Below are 11,212 nucleotides of genomic sequence, written 5' to 3'. Positions count from 1 at the left end.
CAGGAGTGGAGAAGAGAGGATAAGGATTGATAAATATTCCAAGAAATTTCACTTAAAGGAAATGAAATTGTCAGTTTACATTTCTGGTGCTCATTCAGACAACAGTAAGATAAAAAAATTATTTTTAGACTCATTCAAACCTTTGCTTTTTTATCTCAAAGAACAAAGGGAACACATTGAAGGGAGCGCAGCATCACAGTTGATTTTGCCAGAAACAAACTTACCTACCAGAAAGAACCCACAAATGAATCTAGGAAAATGCCACATCATATCTCTGCTCCACATTTGCTGCCAGTGAGGCTGAGATAAGTTGTATCATCTCCTTCAAGGTATTGCAATAAAGTGCTTCAAAAATGACCTCATTTTTCAAAAGTTTTATTGTTAAGTTTGAAGACTAGACAAGGTCATACTGCTTTTACATCGTTCTACATGATTTAAGCATATACAAAACCATTTCAATATTACACAGCTTGAAAGGTTGCAAAGGTCATTGTGCCCAAGATATTTCTGCACTTAACTGACACATCAGAAGCCAGCACTGAATATTATAGTTCACATTTGTTGTACAGCAAAGATACACTCATTTAGTATCCTTAGTCTTCAAAACTGACACTAATTTGTATGCAGCCATTCCAAAAGAGAAAGTCAACCTCAAAACCAGAGCCAGTTAACGTGATAAACCCTTAACAGAACACAGATAAAACGGAGCCTTGTGCCAGTGCTTTATTTCCCAGGCTATAAAAGTAGCACATTACAGAGCTACAGAAAGGTGAAGCCTGCCTACAAATACTTAACTGGTTCAGGGTGAAATTTAATTAGGAGAACATTTTCAGTCTTTTTCAATGCCATTGTTACAATTAATACCGAAGTCAAGGATCATTTCAGAGTCTCTCTCCATCCCCTCTTAAAGGGACATAGCCTGCACTTATTTCTGGTTTTGTTTTCACTGGGAGAGTACAGTCGTGTTAATTTATAACTTGTCCCTTATGTCAATGGTGTTCACCAAGACAAGAAAATAAAATTAAAGGGAAAATTTTAATTCTAGACCATAATCTGGTTCTCAACTGTTTTGTTAAATCTGAAGTATTCCACAGAAATCAAGAGTTATTTCAGACTTATACCACTGATACTGGGAGCAGAATTTGGTACTGTAGCTGCACAATGTCATTTAAAGAAAGCTTCTTTGTAGCTAAAGAATAATTTCATTAGAAAAAGCCCCTGTATGTCAGCTGCAATTGTAAGGGCATCACTTATACGACTTTTATAAATTATCACAGAGTGTTATCACAATGGATATGGAGCTTTCTTTGCAGGTTGTGAAGTCTGCTGGCAGATGAAAGCTGACACAGGACATAAGGATGAAAATACTCAACTGTAAATTAAAAGAAAATAAAATTACTATGTTAGTATCACGATAACGTTATTTTTATATGCAGATTAATGGATAACAAATTACTAAACCAATACAGATTAATTCAAAACCAAAATTGAAGTAGCAAAAGATTAATAATATGAAAAAAATCACTTAAGAACACAGAACAAATATTTCAAAAAAACATTAAAATGAGATGGTAAACTAGGGAACCTAATTTTCAGAAATGGCCTTCCATTTTTTGGGTACAGTTGACTAGTGAAATAGCTACGTGTTTTTCTTCATATCTGTAATTAAATTCAGAGTCAGTTGCTCTCCCACAACAGGAAAATGGTTTTGGACCTCTTTAAATATTGTGTGTGCCTTATAGAGATAAATATGACTTTCCTCCATTGTTCAGAATTCTTTTGCTCTATAGAAGTACCCTCACGATTGACTTTCTCTTTAAAACTGCTCACTATGCTTGAAGACCACTCCATATATACATCATTAAGGAATGCTGTTAACACAGTTACAAACAAGACAGTAACAGTCTAGTGGCTTTTGCTATGCAGCACAAAGTAAAAAATAAAGAACAAACTTAGCAGTGTTGCACAGGACCTCAACATTTCTTACACATACTTTTACCTTTACAAGACTCTTCTTTAGAAGTCTTTAAATGTCTAAGCCTTATAAAATAAATACTTGTATAAATACAGTTTAAGGATTAAGTCATTTTATAGAGGCAGGGTGTTCTGTTTGTTAAAACGTGACAGTTTAAGTGACATTATCAGAAAACCGCCACCAATATATCCCCAATTCTTGTATGCAAAATTCCTGGCTGCTATTCTAGAGTCTTTCACAGTTCAATGGATAATATATTTTTATCTGTGGTGGAGAATGTGTGATTAAATGCAGGTTTTTGAAATCCAAACCATTTTGTTTTCAAAGTAAACTTTGCCCTTTGCAGACTATGGGCTAACTAGCTGTTTGCCTGGGAAGCAGTGCCCAGGTTCATTCTTCAGTATTTCAATGAGCATGAACAGTTGACAAAAAATAACTTTAGTGACATTAGCTAAAACATGCAGCTGTATATATATTTATCTATCTCTCTCCACATCAGCATGTTATGAAATTAAAAGGGTGGAAGTAATCCCAAATGCTGTTATTTAGGTAATGAGAAAAGGCCCCCTGGCCCTGGATTTTTTTAGATATTGGTGCTACACTAACATAGTTATAGAGCACCTTATTCCAAAGAAACTCAGAGCGTTGTACAAAGGTTGGTATCATTATCTCCATCATCAGGGGAAACTGAGGCATGGGGAAGAATGTCCCCCCTACTGCTCCACTTTTCCTCCTAAAATCGACTTTTTAAACTGGGGTCCTTGCTGGCTATCATGTTGTTAAGACAACATAGCCTGTATGAAGCATTTCTCTAGATGAGGAATGATAAAAATCAGCCTCCTTGTGGCTCACTGGCATAGGTCTGAAAAGACGGTTGGGAGTGGAGGGTGCTGAAGGCCCAGCTTTGATGAACTCCTCCAACACCTCTTGCCTTCACACCTGGGAGGAAAGCTGTGACTGCCACCATAAGAAGAGCCTACTGAGAGGGTTTCCTGGCAGTAAGGGAGTCATTCCTCCTGTGTGTCTTTTAGCACTTATTCCTTCACCCCATATTCATCTCCTCTCAGAAATTAAGGTTTCTGAAAGAAGTAATTGGGCCGGCAGCTCCATCTAGGGTTGTGTGCTCACGCCTGGGCAAGTCACGAAACGGGCTCAGGATTTCTGATGCACTGCGTGCCTTTACCTATGTGGGTACTTAAGATGAGATACCACAAGTACCTTGGCGTCTCATCTCAGCCTCCTTGAAAAAGCACATCTCAAGCAGAATTAATAAACTTTGGCAAATTAATTAACTTCATAATATACTGATAGCAGATTTTGTTTCATATGCAAACAGGTCAACTCTAAACAGAAAAGATGAAGGTCATGTCTATAGCATGCAAAATAGAGAAGGAAAATGGGGTTAGTTAGGAAAACTCTTTAGGTGCATGGATTCTGCTGTTCAGATGAAAGTGATGAAAGGTAGCTTGTAATATCACGGGTACTGTGTTTTACAGTACCACAGAGTATCTTCCAAAATATATGTCATAAATACTGACAGTGTTTGATAGGCACAATTACTATAATGCGGTCATCCCCAAGTAAACTTATTGCTAAAAGCTGCAGTATCACTTTTTGCAAGTAAGATGACAATATGATTTATGGAGAACTCGTCAGCCCAATGTTTCTAAAGCTGCAAATGAGCTTTGTCATGCTGTTTCTCTTCCCTTGTAAATAGGATGCTGCTGGTTTTCCCTAACGTGTTTCAACTAGTGTGAACAACTCAAAGGAAAACTAGAAAGATAATTCCACAGCAGAAGGTACGTCACTAATAGATTTCAAGGACAAAATCGGATTGGATCATTTAAAGGGCAGGCTTAGACCTCCTTGCGAAAGACAGTTAGCGGCCTACCACAAAATGAGCACTTAATAATGAAAAACCCACTCAGCATCCTACAGGCTTTGCACAGTATCTTCTACAGAGACACTTTTAGCTACACCAAGAGCTACGATGACTAACAGAGATCCGCTTCAGTCCTCCAGTGTGCAGCCCAGCAGCTCCGACCGCAGGGTGATCCTGCCGTACCATGACCACGGCAGGATGCGGACATGTCGGGCGTAGATCGGAGGGTCAATCATGTTCTTACGGTGCGTGTCATTGTCAAAATTTCCCTGGAACACCTGAAGGGTAAGCAATGAGAAGATTTAAGCCTACGTGGCTTAAGGAACAGCTGTGGTACACCCCTGATGTCCCTGGGCACGTCCCTGATCTCCATGCTGAATTTCAATCATCTGGGCACCCAACTGATGCTGAAAAAGCACCTGCCTTTGCTAAGACCTGGGGATTTCACTGCATGCCAGGGACCTCAGAGCTGGGTATGAGCATGGCATGCTCAGCTCTGGCGCAGATTTAGCCTTTGATTCAAAGCTTAATCTGATGTTCTGCCAACACCCACCCAGGGCCCCACTCTGAAAGTTACATAAAAATCGTTAATATTTGAAAAATTAAATGTCTTTTTACTTGGCATTTGTATCATGTCAAATTAATCCCAGGAGATCCTGTTATTGTTTCCAACAAAATAATAATTAAAGTTAAGAAGAATTTTTATTGTAACACGAATGCAGCTTGGATGCAACTATATAAACCCTGGTAAAGTTAGTGATTATCAAAGATACTATCTCCTTCTGTCAAACAAAAGTCAGCATATGAATTAAGGGCATTGGTTTGTGATCAAATTAAAAAATCCTAGCACAGTACAGTGCATGTTACAATGTTATTTCCACTAGTATGGGTTAACCAATACATCAGTGAGTTCCCAAAGTTCTGTCTGTGTTAAAACAACACAGAATTTTTCCCCTGGAAGCCACTATTTAAATTCAAAGGCCATGGCACCACTTTCCGGCAAAATGATCAGATTATTCTCTTCGATATTTTCAGTTTTTATGGGAAATTTTCATTCTCTTCAAATGTCAACCAATTCACTTTTCATTTGTAAAAACTGTATTTCACGGTTTTTACACTTGAATGAGTTTCATTTGCATCATGCAGAGAATGAATATGGACCTCCTGAACAAGTGCTTATATAATTAAATTAGTGCAGAATGACAAGTTTCCTGGAAGTTCTTAGGAAAAATGTCAGAGGTTGAATTCAGAACAGACTGATCTACTATTTTAGCCTTCAAGCTGGTTCTTTTGTGACATGTTTACAAAGCACTATATGAAAATCTTCACTTTTTGGTGTCTATGTTGCACCTTTCCTTTGAATTTCTAAAGCTTCTCTCAAGTGCTATCGATTTGGCATCTCGAACAAAACGTGTATCCTCCACAAGTGATGCTCTTTCGCAACTGGTAAATTTCCCTTCTCACCTGGCATCTCTCTAACACAGAGATGGGAGCATTAAAGCACCTAGGAGTTAAGACAGATGGATAAAACTGCAAACAGACTGACCACAGAAACAACAGCACTGTGAGTCTAAGGAAAAAAATGTATTTACCACAGGAAGAATTGTTTGCTGCCCTAGTAGTGTTGATTACATAAATCAGCTGGAACTTGGGCTAACAAGATTGAACCTGAATTTGATTTTCATTTGTGGCAATACAGCATACAATATAATGCAGCAAGCTTATTGTTAAAGTTATAGAGTGGCACCCCCCAATGTACAATATGCAGCTAGGAAAGCTTAAAAGTAAATTTTTTTCATTTGATTTCTTGCACATGCATGCAATATATCTGTTGATATTTTTTACCAAGCCAGATGATAAGCAATGCAGAACTGCTGACAATTCTTGCTGCAGAGCTACTGGAAAATTCTTTTACTCTCTATTTTATTTTCCCTGCGGAAGATGAATTTCAGAGATAACATTTAGAGGAAGGCTTAGAACAAAAACCATTGTTGTTTACCAGAAGAACCCATCTACAGCCCCAGTATTTGTATCCACATACAGCTAAGCAAAATAAATAAAAGTATGTGATGCAAACCAAGCAAAAAATACAGCTGAACAAGGTAGGATTATGTCATTTACTTAGAGCAGGTAAACAAGAATTAAATTTTATTTCTACCTCATACATGATTTTATTAGCATTTCAAGTCAATCTCATCTATTTCAGAGGTTAATTTATGCAAATCTGAAATTCACCTTCCCTCAAAATTCAAGATCCAGTTACAAGAAATTGACTAAAGATGCTAGATCAGAAAAAGGATTTTAGGGAAATAAATTTATCAGAAAGTGAGGGAAGTTTTGTCAGCATCCATAAATGTGACCTGCATGAAATATAATATTCTAAGAGCAAATTTCCTGGATGTTTTTGCTGTGGAGCCGTGGAAAATTTCTTATGGGAAAAATATATTCTTTGTCACTCTTCATTTTACTTCAGCCTAAGTTCATTAATGGAGTCAAAAAACTTGGAAAGAATGGGGAGGACAAAGGACAAAGGACATCTGACTTATCAGTAGAAAAAAGCTATTTCTCTAGTCAGATGTAATTTTTTTTTTTAATTACTTGTTGCTTTATGCCCAAACAGTCCATACTAAATGAACCACGTAAGCAATTACAAGCTCTTGAAGACTTGGTAGCCTCATACCATAAAACTTCACTCCTCAGATTTCTTTCTGAGAAGTCTATTTTAGTATACAACACCTCGGAAGACCGTAACGATTTACTAGCATTCAAAAAGCTGATGTTGGAGTTATGATGCAGAGATATAGAGCTCTAAGTAATTTTTCAGATGAAAAAAAAATATCCAATGACAATAAAACCCAAGCTGATTAGTCAAGAAGAGCAGAGTATAAGTTATTAATGTGTCATTGCATAAAGCAAGTGCTTTTGAGTTCTGGGTGGGTGCAGATCTGGTCCTGCCTTATTTCAAACAGCAAATATACAGAGTGAAGTGGCAAGATGGCCACAAACACAGAAGAATGACCTTTTCCAAATTACTAAATGGGCTAAGCCTCTTCAGCCTGAAAGGAGATCTGATAGATGTCTATAAAATCATAAGTCGCGTAGAGGAAATCAATAGTGGGCAATATTGCACTGTCCCCTTACCAGAGGCACGAGGGGACAAGGAGTGATAGCAGGTTTGTCCCAAGCCACCTAGAGGTCACGGTTCCCCATACAACACATAATTAAACTATGACACAGTTTCCACAGCCACTGTTAAAGATCAGCTAAAGTGTTGAGGGCAAAATCAGCAGGGGCTATTAACAATATGGATAGAAGAAAGCAGGAGGCTGGAAAGGAACACTAGGGAACAATAACAGCCCTATGTTTTTTATTTCTCTAGTCATCTGCTACAGGATACTCCCTCCCTTGGCCAGAGTTTCAGCCTCACCCAGCCCAGAGGCTCCTACATTACAAGATGCCTGTGTTGGTAAAATGTGTACGGAAGATCCTGCGTTTTGACAATGCTGTTGTAGAATGTTAAAGATTTTACAGTGGATATATCTATTTATGTCAGCCTGCATACTTAACAGGTGTAACTTGCTAAAACATTTACTCAGCAGCTTCAGCAAGTTTACACATACACACCCCACACACATATGTGTAGCTTCTCTGTAGCTCAGTCTTTTACAACTGCTATTAAAATAAAAAAGTAGAAAATGCATACTGTTGTACTTTTAAGTATGATAACTTCTTTTATGATTAGTTCATGCAAAAGAGAACGAAACCCTCGAAAATAGGTGCTGATATTCTCTGCAAAGAGATTTCTGAAATATAAACAATTGTGTCCAACAAGCAATTTGGATGTCTTGCCTTCAAATATTCACTAAAATTTTTCAATAGAACTAAGTGTTTTATGGCATAAACAGCAAATCCAAATAATGACAAAGTAAATTCATATTTTAAAGAGAAAGCTATTGTATGTTTTATGACAGAATAATTTAGAAGAAATATCTGAAGAACAATAGGTTGGGAAAAGTGGAATTTATTACAAGTGCTGTTTGCTTTGCTCCAAATCTAAAGCTGGAAATCAGGTTTTAGGGCACGTCCATGGGGCAAATTAACAGGTGACTGGAGTGGGAAAGGTTGGTTGTGGTGCTATATCAATGGATGCGCAATGGGGGTGAAAATTCTCTCCACAGAGAATCTTCCTGGATCTCATGTCTTGCAGGAACTTAAATTGCATGAATAGCCATAGCATTATTGGTTCCTGTTATTTATGATAATGGCTAACAGTTGAGACTTCAATATTCAAGCCTCAGATGGTGAAGCTGCTATGTTGTCTACCTTAACCATATATTTTTATTTGAGTAAAATATTTTAAACATGTTATTTCATGTGGCAGTTAATCCTGCTCATATTACAGGCAGATTATTTTAAAAGAATAGCTAAACCTGGCTTCTGTTTGGAGCTTGCTTCAGTGCAGAACATCTCAGTGTTTGGATAAAGGGGGCACTATTCATTTAAAATCTAGAAAAAAAGGTGCATGAAAAGTAATTTTTTAACAGCTATATTCCTTTATTTTGGAAACATTTTATTTCTTTATTTCTATTCACTGAAGAAGACTTCCTTAAGCAGAGAGGGAATCCACAGATTTTAAAAGACCATTTACTTGCTTTGAAGGTTTTTGTTCTTGGTGAAGTAACTCTTTTCACCATGAAGAGTTACAAGTTACACCAGGTAACAGATGGTGAAAGATGTCTTGATTTCTCACCAGAAATAGACCTGGAGTACAGGCATACTCCATTCTGTGGAAGATGCTTACCACTGTAAAAGACTGGGCAGAGGTTTTTTTAATATACATATATACATATGTATATGTGTGTGTGTGCACATATGTTTCTGGAGTGATTAGGAGAAAAAAGAAATTCTTTCTTTTCAGCTGGTATACATAAAATCTCTGTGGGTGGGTGTAAATTTTCCAGTCCTGATCTTAGCCATCATCCTTTCTTCTTCACTGAGCACTTTTCTTGGGACTGGCTGAAGAGTCAGGAGCTGGTTGACATGCAATGGATAGATACGCAAAAGGGTCCAGTGCCAGGAGAAGGACTGTTTTTTCCCTCTTCATGATACATAAATAAGAATATGTATTATGTGACCTTTATTATTTCTTCAAGTTCAGAATAGGTATCAGGCAGATAAAACTTTTAACCTTGCAAAATATACTATCACAATCTTGTGATTTCACTTGATCTGATGCTACTAAAATGGGAATTTACTACACTGCAGATCGTCTGTAAGTGCTTCATAATAGTAGGTTCAAAGCCAAGCCAAAATAGAAATATTTTCAAGACCAACCTCCCTCCAGAAATGCTTATAGAAATTCAAGAAAGAGGCTGTTAATATCAGCATGTTGTCCTCCTTCACCTCTTATTGTGGTATGAAGGAGAGAGATACATGTGCTGGATGCACAACCTAGAACGAGTATAGCTAGATCTCATCTGATACCAATCATGTTAACTCAGCTAAAAGTAATAGAAGTCACTCATAATTTAAATCAGTGCAGAAAAAAAATAATTAAAATCTTAATGTTAGATTAGAAATATTATTTTAAATAATAGTATTAAATGACAATAACTATAATTTAAATAATATTGCTAAAAATGTTCTCTAACTGTGCCAAGTATGTAAATTATATGTAGGAATTGATTCTATCAATGTAAACCAGGTGTTATAATAATTAAACACCATGCAGAAAAAACATTAGGAAATCTAGTAGAAAGATTTTTAACCTGACGTGATCTAACTTGTCATTTATAAGTATGTTGCTGTCTTCCATTGCTACAGCAATTAACTAGACATGCAAAGCATACAACTTACAACTATTTCATAATTTTGTGCACAAATCCAGTGGTTATTTGCATACTGGACATTGTCTACCTAATTGCACTGCTGATGGCTAATAATGATTGACAGTACTGCAGACTGCTGGACTCATGTAGGCTACTTTCAAATGTTCTCATCTTATTTTAAAAAACAGCCTCTAAAATTCCATTTGACATTGCAGCTGGCCTTGAGTTATCTACAGCAGGCTGTGCAATTTATAAATCACATGTGGAATGTGATTAAAAAAAAAAAAGGTCAAATTTTGTTTGGATGTCCTTAGCTTTGGAGGCATAGTGAGCTACTGACCTCTAGTTGAGAAAAACAAGATAGCTATTAGGTCTGGTCCTTTTTCTAAAATATATTTTCTTCCTACTTGCCAGCCTGCAATGTAATTTATTTAGCTTCTTCAAGACAATAGGAAAAGCTTTCCTGTTTTCCAGGCAACTCATTCAAACTATTTAAAATCAATAGCAAAGTCTCCATTTTTTAAAGAAATGCTTTTTTTCTGCCAGTATCTTTTAGTCTGCATTCATATAAGTTCAGCACAGATGTGAACTCAAATGACTGGCCATTAAAATAGCAGAAGCCAAACAGGAGCTGCAGGAGCTGTTCTTGGCACAGTTTTTCTATTTGAAATGTTGCAAAGAAGAAAATTGAACACCCAATTTCCTTCTGTTTGAAACAACTAATTTGTTACAGATTGATCAAAAATACAGGCTGCACATAATGCACTTGTAAATACAAGACACCAATATTTTTTTCCTTTGTAAAATAACTTCACAAATGATGAAGAGGCTTCATGAGTAGCTTCATGAATTCACTGAGATCCACTGATACATTAGGACTCATCCTCTAAACTGCTGAACAGTGAGATGTTCAGCACCAGACAGGATTAAGCTCTCCGCTCTTACTTCAATGCATTTTAAAGTCACAATATTCAGCCACAAATCGTTATTACCCACCTACCAATATCTCCATAATTTCTGTGTCTGAGACATTCTTTTTACCTTTGCTTTTCCAGAATGTAAAATGACATATTTTGTTAGGACTTCAAAAGTAGCTATTTTTCTTTTGCCCTGTCTTCCTTTCCCTGTAATTTTTGGAACCATGTCTCTCCTAAATTATTGGATGATTCTGCAAAGATCACAAGATGAGTATAAGATGAGTAACTCACCAGCAGAGGAAATAAGTCTATATATTCTATCTATCTTTCATAGAAGAAATTAAGATGTTCAGTTAATAAATAGAGTGAATTATGAATAGTTTATGCTTGCTGCTGTTGACAGTAGCCAGTATCTATCTGTTCTCTCCCTTCGTATCTCCAGGGGACAGAAGAAATATTTCATGAAAGTTTCACTTTACTGTGAAAGCATGGTTTCTTCTACAGTGTTCTTGTATTTTGGGCCAAATACAGCATCTTAACTTCAGCTAAGTAAATTGTTGTGGATCCTGTGCAAAGATGTTACTTTCAGACAGGACCAACAATGCTATTT

The 11,212-nt window shown here is 36.8% G+C and overlaps 1 protein-coding gene across 3 annotated transcripts in view; it reads right to left on the bottom strand.

The window, feature by feature from the left end:
• Positions 1-362: 362 nt before the first annotated feature.
• EDIL3 (EGF like repeats and discoidin domains 3) overlaps positions 363-11,212 on the bottom strand; it is a 271,141-nt gene continuing 260,291 nt past the window's right edge. For 2 of the 3 annotated variants that reach the window (XM_075740487.1, XM_075740486.1), the window contains one exon: positions 363-4,135. In XM_075740487.1, coding sequence (XP_075596602.1) covers positions 3,986-4,135 — 150 coding nt within the window. In that variant the 3' untranslated portion in view covers positions 363-3,985. The remainder of the gene's footprint in view (positions 4,136-11,212) is intronic. The other variant, XM_075740485.1, reaches the window with a different exon arrangement.

Source organism: Balearica regulorum, chromosome Z (assembly GCF_011004875.1).
Source record: "Balearica regulorum gibbericeps isolate bBalReg1 chromosome Z, bBalReg1.pri, whole genome shotgun sequence".
NCBI classification, from domain to species: Eukaryota; Metazoa; Chordata; class Aves; order Gruiformes; family Gruidae; genus Balearica; species Balearica regulorum.
This window is presented reverse-complemented; position numbering and strand designations above follow the sequence as displayed.